General features: G+C 47.1%; 1 protein-coding gene across 5 annotated transcripts in view; it reads left to right on the top strand.

Annotated features, from left to right (window-relative positions):
- SPATS2L (spermatogenesis associated serine rich 2 like) overlaps positions 1-18,352 on the top strand; it is a 137,704-nt gene that overhangs the window by 92,767 nt on the left and 26,585 nt on the right. For 4 of the 5 annotated variants that reach the window (XM_084893219.1, XM_084893217.1, XM_084893216.1 and 1 more), the window contains 4 exons: positions 241-290; positions 4,392-4,632; positions 14,624-14,830; positions 16,010-16,145. In XM_084893219.1, the coding sequence (XP_084749345.1) occupies positions 241-290; positions 4,392-4,632; positions 14,624-14,830; positions 16,010-16,145 (634 nt within the window). The remainder of the gene's footprint in view (positions 1-240; positions 291-4,391; positions 4,633-14,623; positions 14,831-16,009; positions 16,146-18,352) is intronic. The other variant, XM_084893220.1, reaches the window with a different exon arrangement.

Genomic DNA, 18,352 nt, shown 5'->3' on the forward strand with positions numbered 1-18,352 from the left:
CTTCATGTAGTAGGGCTTAATGTTTTGATAAAACCAAGATCATGCGGTGAATTAAATGAAAATCTGGAAGTAAAACACGAAACTGGCATTTTTATTAAGGTAGGACGTATCAAAACAAATGAAAAAGCTGGGGGGGGGGAAGGGGGGGGGGAATTGCTACCGAGATGAAAAGACCGAGATGAATTTTGTGCGATGTTTTATTATGTGAATACGCATTAAAGGCCCTTTGTCTTTGTCTAGGCAGCGCAATCCAAGTTCTAAAAGAATGGAATATGACAGGAAAAAAGAAGGTAAGATTAATATTGATTGTAAATTAGTAACATCTTCAATCAAAACTTTTATGGTTGTTATCATTTTCACAAGGCTGCCAATTTTATGCTTCTTTCAAATATGATAATGCTTCTTTCAACCAGAAAGCTTGCACATCCATGACTCCCCTCCCTTCCCAGCCACCCTGCCCTCCAAGGCCGCTGTTTTCTGTCCGGTGTTCTAGCCGCCAGCCTGTGCTTCACAAGCTCCAGGTTTTCTTTTTAAGTATTAGGGGGAGCCTCGCCTGAGAATTCAAAGGATTTAAGACATTAACTTGCCTGAGCAGATCCTGTGGCACCGAGAGGATTAGGAGTGTTTCAAAGACGCTTGGAAATGCTCTAAATCTATTTTCACATGTTTTTCCAACTGAAAGAATCTGTTCAAAGCTGCGCTGAGATACCTTTTTGCTGAGTTCTAAGCTAGGTTTTCTTCTTTAAGAGAAAAGAGAAAATACTTTAAAATCATAGTAAGGGACATTTTTTTTTTTTTTTTGAGAACTCGAGCAGACTCCTCCTGGAAAACAGAGGGGAGGTTTTAGTCGGCCCCTTTCACTAGGACATGGCTTTGCCTTCTTGTCTAGTCAGCAAGAGTGACTGTGGACACGCGGAGGCATGCGTGCACACACTGGTCTCTGGCTCCACCTCGCCCTCCTCATCTTGTGAGCATGCTCACTCGCTCCTGGTTCTGCGCCTGTAACCTGCTTCACAGCCTTCACAAGAAGTCTGCTCTTTTCTTTTTAAAAAATAAATCTTTTGCCGAAACCAGTTTGGCTCGGTGGATAGAGCGTCGGCCTGCGGACTGAAAGGTCCCAGGTTCGATTCCAGTCGAGGGCATGTACCTTGGTTGCGGGCACATCCCCAGTGGGGGCTGTGCAGGAGGCAGCTGGTCGATGTTGCTCTCTCATCGATGTTTCTGTCTCTCTATCCCTCTCCCTTTCTCTTTGTTAAAAAAATCAATAAAAATATATTTTAAAAATAAATAAATAAATAAATAAATCTTTAGCCCTAATTGGTTTGGCTCAGTGGATAGAGCATCGGCCTGCCAACTGAAGGGTCCCAGGTTCAATACCAGTCAAGGGCATGTACCTTGGTTGCGGGCACATTCCCAGTAGGAGGTGTGCAGGAGGCAGCTGGTCGATGTTTCTCTCTCATCAATGTTTCTAGATCTCTATCCCTCTCCCTTCCTCTCTGTAAAAAATCAATAAAATATATTTTAAAAAAAATAATAATAAATAAATCTTTATTGTTGAAAGTATTACATCTATCCCCCTTTTTCCTCTGTTGATCCCTTCTAGCCTGCTCCTCCTGCCCCCGGCCTCACTCCAGGCATTCAGCACCCTATTGTCTGTGTTCCTAGGTTATGCATATATGCAGACAAGTTCTTTGGTGAATCACAAGTCTGCTCTTTTCAAAGTCACTGCCCTGCCATTGCCACTGTTTGCCAGCAGGGCCTGAGTCTTGGGCATCCCCAGAGATAAAGCCCAGACTGCCCTGCTCCCTGAGGGATGGACGGTCCCAGGCCTGCGAGCCAGGTTCTTACCAAAGCAAACAAGCAAGCAGTACTGCTCTCATTCAACCCTGAGACCACGGCAGTGACCCTGGTCCCTTTTCCTCTCCCTAGTTTCATGCAGAACAGGAGGAATTACAAGCTTTTTTCCTGGCCTGTGGGAGCCACCATCTTTGACAGTCTCCGCTTATCTTTAATCATAGCTCCCCGAGCGTTTGTGGGAGATGAAGATGACTCACCAGCAACCGAAAGGCGGTATTTACTCTGCCATGGAAATTTTCAGAAGTGTGGTTTGGCTATGAATGCCTCTGATGTGAGAAAAGGAGCAGACAGCAGCTGCAGACCCAACTCATTACCGAGCTTCCCTTAGCGGCTGGTGGGCCCGTGGGAAAAGGGTCTGCACGGCCGGCCTCCTCGCTGTGGGGCTCCCACGGGAACTGGGACCTGGTGCCGCTGGCCTTGGCCGCCACCCAGTGAATGAATGAATGAGCAAGCGAGCTCCCTTCTCTAGGGGAGCGCTTTCTCGGGGGCATGGTCAAAGGAAAGGAAAGGAAAGGGAAAGGGAAAGGGAAAGGGAAAGGGAAAGGGAAAGAGAAAGGGAGGATCCAGGAGAGAAGGCTGTTCTTCTCATTCCTTTTCTGAGTGTGTAAAGAACAAAGCCCGCTGAGGTTTGGTGGGCACCCACTGATGCAGCAGGCAGGCAGGCCGGGCCCTGATGGGCCAGCATCCATTCTGATTGGCCGAGGCCTGGGCCACACTAAAGGCTAAGAACAGTGGGCGTTCCTCAGTACAAAACCAAAGCAGTGAAGCATACAACATACTTAGGTGCGTCATCTTCGTACGTTGACCATTAGGACATGTTAGGGAGAGGCAGGAAGACTCCGCCATATTGTAACAACCCAGGTCTGAAGGATTTCGGTGGTCTGAAGTGCAGGGTAGGGAAGCCTCGTAAAGCCCATCAGCTACAGCTGAGAGGCTGGGGGCCGCTGCTCAGGCCAAACCCAGATGGACCGGGTCCATTTGGCCTTACCCTGTAGCCATTGTCTGCTCCAGCTTACCATGTGCATGTAAGCCACACACCTCCCTGCGGGATGACTTGGGGTCCTGGGGCTGTGTGGCACCTCCTGGCCGTAGTAGCAAACAGGATCTCTGGTGGGCTGGTGCCTATTTCACCAGCTAGGTTCACAAAGATGGTGGCTCATAAAGCTCCTCGTACAGACCCCACGTGGACTTTGGGGATCTGCCGTCCACATCCTCATCTTGCTAGGACTTGCCTGCCTTTTTCCTGCCCATCCTTCCCTCCATCTCCTCTCCTCCCCAGAGGACCAAACCTCAGTGTCCTCCTTGCCTCCCCACCCTCATCGCCTGTGTAAGAAAGGAGAGCCATTCTCCAGGGCGCCGAGGCTGATTCCAGTTCTTTCTGGGCGTGGTCACAGGGTCACTGTTAAATCACGTGGTTTCTTGATTCGCTCAGTATGCCATCGCTGCCATGTTCCCCTTTCAGAGGAAGCTTTTCGTTTACTATGTTTATGAAATGAAAGGTGATACAACTTATTGTAAGAAACAAGATATTTACTTCGATTAAGTTGGGTGGTAAATAAAGATGTGCTTTCGCCAAAACCGGTTTGGCTCAGTGGTAGAGCGTCGGCCTGCGGACTGAAAGGTCCCAGGTTATATTCCGGTCAAGGGCATGTACCTTGGTTGTGGGCACCTCCCCAGTAGGGGGTGTGCAAGAGGCAGCTGATGGATGATTCTCTCTCATCGATGTTTCTAACTCTCTATCCCTCTCTCTTACTCTCTGTGAAAAAATAAATAAAATAAATAAATAAAGCTGTGTTTTCACCCATTCTATTAGAAGAGCCAGGAAATTATATATATTTAATACATAACAAGACAAGAATAAACTCTGTGTGTTTCACATACAACTGTAAACCTACTTTTGCCCCACCCTGTGTTTATGTGTGTCTGTATATATATTTGTGACTGTATGTATATATCATCTTATATAAAACTAGAGGCCCGATGCACGAACTTCAGGCCTCTGCCTTGGTCCCCGCCCACTGTGGCATAGTGGGGGAGGGGTTTCCCTCAGCCTGGCCTGCACCCTCTCTAGTCTGGGACCCCTCGGGGGATGTCCGACTGTGGGGTTGGGCCTAAACTGGCAGTTGGACATCCCTCTCACAATCTGGAACTGCTGGCTCCTAACTGCTCACCTGCCTGCCTGCCTAATTGCCCCTAACCACTCTGCCTGCTGACCTGCTCACCCCCAAATGACCCCCCTTGGCAGCCTGATTGCCCCCAACTGCCCCCCCCCACCAGCCTACTCACTCCCAACTGCCCCTCCCCGCCTGATCACCCCACCTGCCCTCCCTTCCTGGCCTGATCACCCCTAACTGCCTTTGCTTCAGCCCAACCCCATGGCTTTGTCTGGAAGGATTTCCAGAAGGTCTCCCAGTCTACTTAGCACATTACCCTTTTATTGTTATAGATGCCTTATTTTGGTCTGTCGGGTTCATCTTATAATTCAAGGGTCTGAGCTACAATAATAGTATCTTCTCATTCGCTTCTCATTCTAGAACAATAAACGAAAAAGAAGCAAGTCCAAGCAGCATCAAGGCAACAAAGAAGCTAAAGACAAGGCCGAGAAGCCTGAAGCAGGGCCGCCACCCCCACTGCAGGCCCAGAACGGCCCCAGCGGGGGCTGCGAGAAGGATAGCTCGTCCACCGACTCCGCCGGCGAGAAGCCAGCCCTCCTCCCTCGGGAGAAGAAGATCTCGATACTGGAGGAGCCTCCCAAGGCTCCCCGGGGGGTCTCAGGTCAGTCACGGTTCAGTCAGGTCGCTTAGGGAGACGGAGGAGGAGGTGCGGAGGGAACCTGCTGGCCTCTTCGGGGCTGCTGTTGACGGTGATGGAGGGGAGAGGCTGGTCTCGGGGCATGCGGGTCAGGCTTCTTGGGAAAGACGGGGAAGAGAGGACTGCCACGGGCCAAAGAACACATGCTCAGTCCAGCCCTCACTGAGTCAGAAACCCCGGTCTGGTCAATGTTAGGATCATTAGGAACGTGGACATTCCAAGTTAAAAGACCTTTCCTTTCTAGACACCTTTGCTGGGATAAGGGAGGGATAACTGGTGACAAGAGAAAATGTTATTTAAAGGCAGTATTTTCTATGATGTGACGAAACGTAGTAATCTATCAGGGTGTTAGCTAGCATCTGGAATGTTAAACATTTGGGCTGAAGCTAGATGTTAACTAAGCTACAAAGGCCACTTCTCAGTCAGCTGCATGGCCTTGGGTACACCTTTCACCTCCACTCTCCCATTTCCTTTCTATCTGTACTAGAATGTACTGGATCAGTGGTTCTCAATACTACCTGCTTCATTTTTACAACAAATCCTAAACCAAACTTCATAGGTAATATAATCTACCTAGAATTTCAATAAAATAGAGGCCTAAGACAATGGCCAGGTGTTCACGCCTGCTTATAATGAATCACTTTGCACTACAAGAAGTGAGACATGCCTGGATATTGTAGACACCGGTTCTCTGTTTTTGGCATGCGAATTGAGAGCTAAGTAAGTATTTTTTTATATGCAGATCTGGAAGTGAATGCAGCTGCTGTAAATGCAGTTGTCAGTTCAAATACTGTGGCTGTTGGTGTGGTTGGCCATGTGATTTTCTAAATGGTGAGATTCTTTTGGTAAAGTTCTGAACACCATAAAGTACAATCTTTTCTTAATTTACACGGCAGCTGAGTCCTGGAAATCCAAGTAAAACAGTGCAAAAAAAAACAAAAACAAAAAAACACCAAAAAACCTTGGGTTTATGTGTAAAGGACTAGAAGGATGAAGGAAAGTTTAGGACACAAAGCAATTCTTGGTTGTGCAAGACTCTTGTGATTGTAAGTCAGCCTGTATCCCCCTCCCCCAGACATTATTTTGATAAGTTTTAAAGATGTCCTGTCACTTTTTCAAAATGCCTCCTAAGTGGTGGTAGTTCCCTCGGTGAGATCCAGGACACTAACTTATTCCCAAAGTCCTTCTAGTTATAAAACCATGAGTCTAGTGCATCAGCAACTTTTAAAGCTCCTCTTACATGCAAAGAAGTGTGCTGGGAAGGGTGTGATGTGGTCCAGGCTCCCGGGAACCCACTCTGGTCTCTTTAAAGAGAAGATCGCGGGAACACTGAGGATGTGATGGTTGGGGAAGAGAAGAGCTGCATCCGACTGAGTGATGCAGGGATGTCATGGGAGCAGTGGGTGCATAGATGTGAGGCGGCGGAGAGGACTCGGAGGGTCAGGAAACAGTAGGGGAACTTGACTCACCATGCACCTGCTATATACGATGCTGCACTATCCTCTGGTAAATCCAAGATGAACTGGACAGGGGCCCTGCCCAGGAAGCACTCAGCCTGGCAGAAGAGCCACGTGCAACGTCAGGGGTGCAGTGAGGCAGCTTGAAGCAGCCAACACACTCTGCAGCACACGAGCAAGTGTTCCAATGGTCACAGAGCTCTCCTTGTCTCACTTAAACACATCGCCTCGCAACTCTGCTCCTAGGGCTGGAGGTGGGGTAATCCCGACCACACAGTGGTTTCTCAAAGCCAGCGAAACAGCAACGACAACCTGTTTCTATCTAGAATCTCGATTTTCCAGGAATTCTTTAAATTCCGTCTTTAACGATGCCTACTCTTTTGAGAATGTTTTGATTTATAGTCAGGGCAGGAGAAAGAAATTAAATAATCGAGTGGCAGATTCCCAACTTTGCTTGTTATTGCTTTCACATGAATTACTTTCAAAATCTAATTACTCACGTTGCTGCTTTGATATCAATCATAGACTAAAAGCCTAGCACGTATATTTGTTCATTTACGGATAATTTATACCTTCTCCCTAAAACAATTTCGGTAACTCTATCAAGTATACGACGTCAGAGCAAATGCCTCCGTTCACTGTGGAGAGCTGCCTTGAAAGTTAAGTGCCCGCTGGAGTTCTCTGTCCAAGCGTCTCTATAAGCCTGCGGGGGTGGTGAACACACAGCACACAGATGATGTGTTATAGAATGATACACCTGAAACCTATGCAGTGTTATTAACTGATGTCACCCCAATAAATTCAATCAACAAATTCTCCTGTATAATAAAAGGCTAATATGCAAATTGACCAAACACTAGAGCAACTGGTCGCTATGACACACACTGACCATCAGGGAAGACACTCAACGCAGTAGCTGCCCCCTGGTGGTCAGTGCACTTCCTCAGAGGGAGCCTTGCTCAACCAGAAGCCGGGCTCATGACTGGTGAGCCCCACAGCGGTGATAGGAGCCTCTCCTGCCTCCACAGCAGCGCTAAGGATATCCACCTGTGGGCTTAGGCCCACTCCCCATGGGGCATGGACCTACGCTGGCAGTCAGATATCCCCTGAGGGCTCCCAGACTACAAGAGGGCACAGGCCGGGCTGAGAGACACCCCCCCCCAAGTGCACAAATTTTGTGCACCGGGCCTCTAGTCCCTATATATGAAAAGCCAGGGCCCCTAACAACCAAAACAACCAGATGGACCACCGCACTGCAGGCTGCATGGTGTCACCAGACCAGTGGAGGGGGCAATGGGGCGACCAAACGACTGAACAGCAGGCTGTGTGAGGCAACCGGGCTGGCAGATGGGGTGGTGAGGGGCAACCAAATGACCAAACAGCAGGCTGCATAGGGTGACCAGGCCAGTAGCAGGGGCAGTGAGGTGTGACCAGGCTGGCAGAGGGGGGCAGTGAGGGGCAACCAGGCCAGTGCAGGGGAGGCAGTTGGGGGCGACCAGGTCAGCAAGCTGAGGTGGTTAGGGGTGATCAGGCTGATGGGGGTGGGGGGGGGGGTGGGGAGGCAGTTATGGGTGATCAGACAGGCAGGCAAGTGAACAGTTAGGAGCTAGCAGCTCCAGATTGTGAGAGGAATGTCCAACTGCCAGTTTAGTTCCAATTCCCAAGCCTAAACCAGCAGTCAGACATGCCCTGAGGGGTCCTGGATTGGAGAGGGTGCAGGCTAGGCTGAGGGGACCCACCCCCCATGCACAAATTTCGTGCACCGGGCCTCTAGTATATAAATTTTAAAAAAAGAAAGAACAACCAGGGGGAAAGTAATCATAACAACGCCGAATAATGATATTCTGTACTTGCGTGGTTTCGAAGTAGAAGCCTGAAAGAACTCTCCATTCTGCTAGCGGGAAGCATTTCTCAGGCTATCCGTTAATGAAACTGGCTCAAGCACAACTGCCCCGAGCGCCCAGCTGGGCAGCAGGCTGTGAACATGCACAGCAGGTGTTTTATCTTTTTATAACACCTTGACATTCAAGATCTCTCTTTTTAAAAGCTTTCAACAGAATTGTTTTCCGGGAGGCGGAGTCAGCTTTAAGAGATATACAGGTGGCTGAGGGTGTTGGTGTGACTTCCTCCGTGAAAAATGCCACCCAGAGCATGTTCAGGCTGTAAATATAGCGCTGTCGAGTGGGGCAGTGCTGCCCATCCGCAGACAGCTCTGTCGTTTGGGAGTTTGGTTTAAACTTAGTACAGAATGGCTTTAAGCCTTGGAGTATTTTTTTTCTGGGCTTCAGAATTTTTAATAATAGTGCTACTGAGCTCTTTTACATAATGCAATCAAGATTCATCCTGCATCCAAAGTCGGACAAAGGGCAGATCAAGATTTATTCTTGTCGAAAGCAATGCCAAGGATGGTTTTTATTTCTAAGGCCCCATTTAAAGCACATGATGATGTTAGGGTCCAATTTTCCCAAATGTTCTTCCTGGTCTATTTTCCTTAAGGCTTAGATGCTACACTTGTTTGTGGGGTGGTTTGATTTATATACTGAGTTAATCATTATCAAACAAAGTGATTTACTGAAATTATGTGTACGGGAGACTACAAAACCATTTTAACTCAATTGGTTAAAGTACTTACTTTAGAAGTACTCTGTATTCAATACATTTCTTAAGGTTAGATTCAAATTTTATGTATACTTATTTCAGTTTGCTTACAAGTACATAAAGCTTTCATTAAAAAGTAAAAACTAAAGATAAAGTGTTTACAGAAACTTGGAAATCTGAGCACATACATAGCTGTACATATATCATGAAAATCTTTGAATCCAAGTTCATATATTTCTCCCAACAGGAACATTTGTTTTCTTTGGTGCTGTTAACAAAAAATGACAACCACCATTTTATGTTTTGCTGTGTAAAACAAATCAAGTTAAGAACAAATTAAATTATGTAAGTTTTAGTAACTGGAAAATTGAAAGTCCTCAGTATTGAAGAAGTAACTCTGAGAACAGTTGCATGCATTTACAGCTGAGTGTAAATGGGCACCAATTGATGGGAAAATAATTCAGCAATGCCTATCAATAACTTTTTAAAGAAAATAAAAGCATGAATTTATATCTTCTTGATCACAAACTCCACTGACTTTTTGGATGTAGAAAGCCTATGTAATAAAAGGCTAATGTGCAAATGGACCAAACGGTGGAAGGACCAGTTGCTATGACATGCACTGGCCACCAGGGGCCAGACGCTCAATACAGGAGATGCCCCCTGGTGGTCAGTGTGCTCCCACAGGGGGAGCACTGCTCAGCAAGAAGCTGGACTCATGACTGGCAAGTGTAGCAGTGGTGGCGGGACCCTCTCCTGCCTCTGCAGCAGCACTAAGAATGTCCAACTTAGGGGAGCGGGCCTAAACGATCAGTTGGCCATCCCCCGAGGGCTCCCGGACTGCGAGAGGGTGCAGACTGAGCTCAAAGGCCACCCCTTTGAGTGCACGAATTTTGTGTACCAGGCCTCTAGTCTACAATAGTGAATAAAAAGGGAAGGATGACTTGACTTAATAGAAAAGGACAAGGAGGTGGAAGAGGATTGACAGATGAAGCTACAGCACAGAATTACGAGGGAGCTTGGGCAGGGAGGAGTATGACTGCCCAGCAGAAAACAGAGAAGCTCTAGATTGAGGGTCAGTAGATAGATGGAGGACAAACTTGAGAAGAGGTATAAAACAGGGCAATTGAAGGTATTTTAAAAAACAATCCACTATCCCCATATAATCTCTTCTTCTCCAACTTGTTCTATAAAATGCCTAATATTTACCTTCAAGGCAAAAAAAAAAAAAAATCAGATGAAGAGAATGGAACATGACCTAGTATTTTAATGACCTATTAGGACAAAATCAAACTATTTTGAAGAAAATAAAAAATTCCAACATTTCTTAATGTGTTGTCTACAATGTTCAATACCCAATTTTAAAAATTACTATTCATGGGTCCTGGCCAGTGTGGCTTAGCTGGTTAGAGTGTCATCCTGTACACCAAAAGGTGGGAGGTTTGATCCCCAGGCAGGGTGCACTCGGAAGCCACCAATTGATTTTCCTCTCACATCAATGTTTCTCTCCCTTTCTCTTGCTCAAAATCAATACTTTCTTTTAAAAAATTACTGTACATGGGAAGAATCAAGAAAATGTGACCTATAATGAAGAGAAAAATTAATCATAAAAGCAGACCCATAGATAACCCAGGTATTTTAGTCAGCAGACAAGTTTTATAAATATGCTAAAAATATATATATACAGGGGGGGAAAAGAGATGTATATAAACGGTGAAGAGAAGGAGGCTTTCAGAAAGAAATATAGAAATGGAAATTCTAGAACTAAAAACTACAATATTGGGCCCTAGCTGGTTTGGCTCAGTGAATAGAGTGTCAGCCTGCGGACTGAAGGGTCCTGGGTTTGATTCTGGTCAAGGGCACATGCCCAGGATGTGGGTTCGATCCCCAGTAAGAGGGGGGGGGGGAGGGAGGCATGCAGGAGGCACCCAATCAATGATTCTCCCTTATCATTGATGTTTCTATCTCTTCCTCTCCCTTCTGCTCTGAAATCAATAATGATATATTTTTTTAAAAGTACAGTATCTGAAAAAAAAATATTTTTTAAGTCATCAGATGTACTTGACAACAATTTAGACAAGAAGAAAGGATCAGTGAACTTTAGGACAGATCAAAAGAAATTATCCAAACTGAAGAACAGAGAGAAAAGATTTTTAAAAAAGAGGCCCGGGAAGAATGGAACACTTCTCAACTCATTTAATGAGGCCAACATAACCTTATCAAAATCCGACAAAGTCATCACAAGAAAAATTTATAGAATGATATTGGTCATGAATAAAGAAGCAAAATTCTCAACAACATATTAGCATGATTTTGCATTTATATTTATAATATTTATATTTATAGTCCATCATGACCAAGTGTGCTTTTTCTCAAGGATGTAACATTGGCTTAACATTTTAAAATGAGTCAATGTGTCTTACTATATTAACAAAACAGAGGAGAACAACAAAAGGATTATCTCAAAGTGAAACAAAATAAAATCACTTGACAAAATAAAAACTCCCGGCAAATTAGACATGTAAGGGAACTTCCTGATAAACATGAAAAATCTATAGCTAATATCATACTTAATAATAAAATATTGAATGCAATTTCCCTAAGATCAAAATCAATGTGAGGATTGTGATTTTACATTGTACTAGCATTTTTAACCAGTCCAATAGGACAAGATTTGGAAGAAAGAAGTCAGACTTCATTTTCAGATGTCATTGTTGCCTATCTAGAAAATTGTTAAGACAAATACATAAAATAGAAATACTAGTAGCTACACTTAAAAAATAAAAAGAAACAGGCGAATTAAATTGGATAACATATTTTGTCTAACTTAATATACCCAGAATGTTATTTTGACGTGTGATCAATTCTTTTTCAAATTATCAAAGATATTTTTCTGTACTGAGTCCTCAAGTTTTAGTGCACATTTTATACTTAATAGCACATCTCAGTTCAGACCAGCCACATTTTATGTGTCCAACCTGTGCCAGTGGCTACCTTATTAGACACTGTTATGAATCAGCTCTGAATCAGCTACAGTCCATTGAAGTTTGCAAGTAGATTCCAGAAAGTCAGAGAATTGAATTGGTGCTATTTCTGGCCTGTAATGTTAGAGGAGACCTCCCATTTATCCTAATTGTTAGAAATACCAGAACTTGCGGTCAAGATGAACCCAATTCTGTAATAGCTGAATAAGTCTCTACCAGTTTTCATCTGAAAGAACTTCGCTACTACATTTGGAGACAGATCTGTATAGCCAATGACCAAACAGCGCAAAATGATTTTTTTCCCATCTGAAATCATTTAATTCAGTCACAATTTTACAGATAGCTATTGAGCCAGACACAAGCACCAGTCCTGGGGCTTCAAAAACGCGTCATATTTTAATATTTGCCCTCGAGGAAGTCACAGTCTCTTCAAAGCAAAGGCAAGGGGTAGTTCCTGAGAACTTCAGATCATCCCAGTGTTCAATGATCCCACCAGAACTGAGACAGTTTCCTGGGACCTTCTAAAAAAAATAAATAAAATACTGCTACTCAAATTTCTCAATAAATGTTCATTGGGTGAATGGTGAAACGAGCCATTGTCCACTTACCAGTTCTCTGATACACAAACATAATATTTTCAGCTCTAGGTTAATGAGCCTGTGCTCATTTGCAATCTCGTCTTCAGCTTAAAATCGTTTGCATTCAACAGAATAATTTTTCCCCTCCGGTCATTATTTCCATCAAGGTATCCTATAGACCCCCTTATTTTTAAGAATAAGACTAGTTTACTACACTATCCAAACTTGGATATATATTAGATCCTCAACTTATAATATTTCATCGAGGCTGAATCTTCACTATGATTTAAGAGAGGGAGGGAGTTGGAACCAGCCTGTACTTAATCACAGTGTTAACGAAACAGTTATAGGCTCATCAAAAAATTAGCTTTTTTAAAAAAAAAATTAGTTTTTCATCTCTCAGAGCAGATTTCCTCCAGGTGGGCGGTGCCACCCATCCTCACCCCAAAGGAATCACCTGCCGGTAGAATCCCGGGCCCCCACTAAATCGGAACCTCTGGGGTTCCCATGAACACGCAAGTTTGACAACCACTGCCCACAGTGAGCTTCCACTTCGGTGTAACTGAAGCCCCCTAAGAGCCCTTCCGGGTGAGCACACTACGGCAGGTGACTGGCTGAGATTCAGTGTCTCGCCCAGGGTCACCCTGAAAGTGATTCCCAGAGCAAAACACCCACCCAGGTCCTTCTGAAGTACGAGCTTCTTTCCATTCCTAGTCCATCCTGATCTTCTGGGGGTGCTGATAGATGTTTCTGTTCCTGGAGGAAATGCTGTTTTCGGTACTTACTTTGTTTACTAGCTTTGTGCACGTTTCCTTGTGAACTGTAGTTTCCCTTTAGATAAATGTTAACGAGGACTCGCTATTCCACCCGTCAGGCATATGCTGTGCTTTCTCGCTATGTAGGTTATGAATGATGGATTCAAATTCACACGTCTCACAGATGGGCCGATGTCTAAGGCCAAGCCGACTAGGACCCAGACCATACTCTTTGGCGCTTTCCAATGCGGTCTCTATCATGTGTGTGACGGTGTCAGGAAACTTGGTTTTGTTTTTTGGTGTGTGTGTGTGTGTGCTTTGTTTGTTTCATTGTTTGTGTGATTTTCTTTCCTAGGAAATCATTTAATTCAGTCACAATTTTACTAATAGCTATTGAGCCAGACACAAGTATTGGGGCTTCCAAAATGTGTCATATTTTAATATTTGCCTTCAAGGAAGTCACAGCCTCTTCAAGGCCAAGGCAAGGGGCAGACACATAAATATTGTGCTCAAACCTCGCACACTACGTTTTTACGAGGCCCTGTGGGCGTGGAGAAGGGAGGCGGGTGGCTGTCTGAAAGGGGGCTGGGATGGATCGAGATGCTGCTGTTCTCTGTATGAGTATGAATCCAGTCGGCCGGAAAAGTGAGGTCCTTCCTACAGCGTCGGATTGTGATCTTCCCCAGGGAAGATCAGAACACGGGTCTCAGGGACCCAAGCCTACACCCTCCCCATGACACCCAGCTCTCCCCAGGAACCTGGCCTTCCAAAACACACCCGCTGCCCCTCTTCCCACCCCGGAGCGCTCTCTGGTTGTGAGATGTTAAGGGTGATCCATTTCCTTTCCAGGCCACGGAGGTGCCGTTTAATTCACTCCGGCTATAACTAAATGGGAGCCTACCTTTAAAACACGCCGAAAGCAACGTGCTGCTAATTTATGACAGCAGCTACCGGAGCTCCGGAGAGCCTCTGACGGCCTGGCTTTTAAATTCGGTTGAGATATTATGATGATGCTCCCTGATTTAATCCCCCATACATTAGAGGAGATGATTGTAATACCTGTTGTCACTTCATTCTTGCCCTCCCTCCAATCACTCTCCCGCCTTCATGAATTCAGAACAAAATGCCACGCGACATTGATGTAGATCTTAGAGACAGGAGGACTGCATTTTATAGCCTAGATACGAAATCATGCTCAGAGACCTCTCAGCCTTTACTGAGTGAGAAAAACACACACACACAGCCCACCCTAACCTTCCCGGGGCACCCATGGGAGCCTCCTCATGGCTTTCCTGCGTGAGGAAACTGAGGCTCCGAGATGGTCACCCTGCGAGGGATTGCCAGAGCCAAACACCCCCCAAGTCTCCTGACTCCCAGTGCAAAGTTCTTCCTGTTTCTCATTTATTCTCTAATCTTCTGGGGACTCTGCTAAAACAGTTTCTCGACTGTTTGCAATGAAAGGCATTATTGTCCATGCGGAAACAAACAAACAAACAACAACAAAAAAAGTGGCATCCCCCTCACCTTATCACCCATGTTTCTAGCTGATCCCGTCACCGTCATTATTTGGTGTTTTCTTACAGAAGGCAACAGACCACTGCACCAGAAACTGTCCTTAGATGGGAACCCCAAACCTATACACGGACCACCCGAGAGGTCAGAGGGCCTGCAGTGGTCGGCTGAGCAGCCTTGTAACCCAAGCAAGCCTCATGCAAAAACTTCTCCTGTTAATTCCAATGTCCCCGCAGCTCATCCCGAAATAAAGCCAGATGAGCTGGCAAAGAAAAGAGGTAAAGTGGTTTCTTTTGCACAAATGGTTCAACGTCTCTGTCACACCCAGGAAAGGGCCAGGATGGCAGGGCGCGCCCAGAGATGCCGCTTTGAGGAAGGGAGACGCGCAGGAGACGGCGTTCCTTTCTGTGGCCCACACACGCCGAGAGGCAGATGTGGTTCCGCCCGTGTCAGTCACAGGGTGTAAATGGAATCACCTCCCTCTCCTCTGCCTCCCCGGGACCATTCTTCTCTTGGTGGTTAGGGATGCATTTGCAGGTGCTTTCTACCCTCCCGTCTCAGGAAGCGAATGTTAGTGCCAGATCCTTTACCCAGAGCTGGTCCTCCACGTGAAAGGGCCTCCGTCACTTCCTTTCCGATCCCCAGAAGATTAAATAATATTCTTCTCATCCAGCCTCGGTTCTATCTGATTTCCTTGGCTCTGGTTTGATACGCTTTGTCGCTTTTCTGGAGGGAGATTGCTTTCTTCCAAGACGCATGCCCTCGTTGGGAGACCCACAATTTGCCGATTTGCTTTGCACTATCTGTCAGCCCCGGGGACGGTTTCAGGAAATCGGGCGACATTGGCACCCACAGAGCCGCTTACGGGCTGCTGTAATTACAGGCCCGGCCCGGCCCGATGGGCCCCGGGCCAGTGTCCCTGGCCCCGCCGCTCCGGCCTCGCTCGCTGTTTGTACCTCTCCCCACCTCTAAGGCCTTTCCTCCTGCGAAAGCCCGCAGGCGTCGGCACGCAGAGCGGTGTTCAGACACAGGCAGTCTTTAGACACATCCCACTCCAAGAAACTGCCCCGTGTGGTGGAACATACATGATCAGGACCTTTTCCCAAGAGCTGAGGAGACACGAGTGCCCAGAATGGCCCAGCCGGAGGCCCCACTAGCAAGCCTCATGCAAAACTTCTCCTGTTAATTCCAATGAAATCCCAGCAGTCTCCCTACCAACCACCCGCTCTGCATGTTAAAAACCCCTGGGTTACAAGCAACCTCTATGCAGAACTTTTCTATTTATTTATTTATTTTTTTCATTGGAAAAAAAAAAATCTCTGTTTGGCGTCGGGGAGGAGGGGTGTTGGTGGTGAGTTAGTTGGATTTTGTTGGTATTGTTCGGCTCACAAAGATCAAGTGCTCAAATCAAAAAACAAAAAACAAACTTTTTTGTTTCCCCTTGACATTCCCGTTAGGCCCGAATATCGAGAAGTCGGTGAAGGACCTGCAGCGCTGCACCGTGTCCCTGACCAGGTACCGCGTCATGATCAAGGAGGAGGTGGACAGCTCGGTGAAGAAGATCAAGGCCGCCTTCGCCGAGCTGCACAACTGGTGAGCGGGCGGCCGGGGCAGGGGCGCGGGGCGCTCCGTCGTCTCTGCAGGGAAAAGCCCCGCGGGAGAACGCTCTTTATTTCGTATATGAAGCGTGCGGGGCAGTTCTTCCGCAGATTTTTTTTTTTTTTTTGGAAGCCCTGCAGGCGGAGGCCTGGATCTTGGGAATGAAAAAGGAGAGAACGTGTTTGAGTAAAAATAAGCCCGATGCACGGAGTTCACTGGCGTCGGAGGTTGGCACCAAAAGTGCGTGGATGAGGCGGAGCGCAGCAAAGAGCGAAACCTCAGCCAGCGGCATTTCTGTAAAATCTCGGGGAAGCCAGAAGCACACGTGCTGCTAAGAGAAGACCTTTCCAGCCTCGTCCTTATAAAAGGACAGCTCCCTTAACAAAACTCAGAAGCATCCCGTGCAGACGTAGCGAGGGGCCCACCGGGAGGTCTCAGGATGGGAATTGAATGGGGCGCTGAGTGGTGCTGGCCCCGCCGGGCTCGGTAGCTGGCTCGACGGGCGGCACTCCTCTGAGTCCTGCTCCGTGGCTCGTGTCCACGGCCGGGAGGAAGGACCTGCTAGGAAAGGTGGGGGTTTTTATCGGGAAGAAAATGTTCTCAGGGGATCAGCCGGAACCCTTTTAGTTTTGGGTGAGAGAAACCCAAGTCACACTGGTTAAAGACAAACAGAGCTCACTGGCCGATGTGCATGAAAACACCAGGAGACTCCTCCAGGCAAATCTGGTCCTAAGCCCAGATCATGTTGTTTCTCTCTGCACTGCTCCCTCCCTTTTCTCCTCGCTCTGTCTCCCCTTTCCTCTCCCGCTGTCTCCCACAGGCTCCTGGTTCTGCTTATTCTTGGCTTCCTTCTCAGGCGTGACCTCTCCGAGGAGCAGCCGAGCAGAGCCCCTGGCAGCTCCGGCTCACGGACCCCACAAGGGCTGGTCCCCGGGAGTTCGAACCAAAGTCCAGGGGCTCGTTCCCATTGGCAGGGTTAGTGGGGTCATGTACCTGTCCCTGAACCAGCCGCTGTGGCTAGAGCGACCGTCTCCCCACCAGCCAGGCGGAGACCGTGTCTGCCACAGTGAGGGGGGGGGGCGAGCTCCCCCAGAATCCCATGAACTGGGAGGTGAGGACCTGTGGTCCCCAGAGGAAAAGCAGGGTCCTGAACGGAAATACACAGGCCAAGGAGAACACACCCTCAGCACCCCGATTTGCATAACCCACATCTCCTCAGCCTCCCACCGTTCTAGAATTTGGTCACGTCTTCTGCATATTTTTTCTATTCCAAGTCCTTTTTTTGGCCTCCGATGTGCTTTTTAGCTAATGGTTGAGTTGTGTAAAACTAAGGGTTACACTTAACACTTAACCTAGTAAATTCTTGAATTGTAAACCATCGGCTACATATAATACAAGAAACTGAGGGAATGTGAGAACCCTCGGGTCGGTCTCCCTTCAGTAAGAAGCCCATTCCGCTCCCCCAGTCTCGGCACCTGGCCCCTCATGGATCACTCCTCTGTTTGATCAGATCTCGACCTACTTGTTCAAGGCAAACTCCAAGGATATGCCGAAACCATTAGAGAGGATAGGTGCTCACAGGCGAAAGATGTTACACTTATTCTTGTTGGCTTTCACATTTTCCAGTCTATCCTTATGTTACCCCAATATTTGTTTTCTAATATATTTTATTGATTTTTTTACAGAGAGGAAGAGAGAGGGATAGAGAGCTAGAAACATCAATGAGAGAGAATCATCGATCAGCTGCCTCCTGCACACCCCCCACTGGGGATGTGCCGCAACCAAGGTATATGCCCCCGACTAGAATCGAACCTGGGACCTTTCAGTCCGCAGGCCGACACTCTATCCACTGAGCCAAACCGGTTTCTGCATTACCCTGATATTTAAAGTGCACTCAACCTCCAGTCCTGTTCTCTTGAGCCCAAGTCAGCAGACTCTACCTGTGAAGGGCCAGCGAGTCAGCGTTGTAAGCTTTATGGGCCGTAAGGTCTCCGTGTTGTGGCATGAAGCAGCCGGAGGGGATGCATAAAGGCTGTGGGCCGGGTGGGCGGGGGAGGGAGCTCGGAGCTGGCCCCCCACTGTCCGGGGGCATTGGCCGGCTGCTCTGAGAAGCCCTCTGTCTTCTCCTTCTGTGCGGCATTCTAGAGTAAACCCTTCCTCCGAGGCCCGTGTTCTACCTTCCGTCGGAGTGACTCACACAC

This window comes from Pipistrellus hanaki (genome assembly GCF_964339955.1).
Source record: "Pipistrellus hanaki genome assembly, chromosome: 8".
NCBI lineage: Eukaryota > Metazoa > Chordata > Mammalia > Chiroptera > Vespertilionidae > Pipistrellus > Pipistrellus hanaki.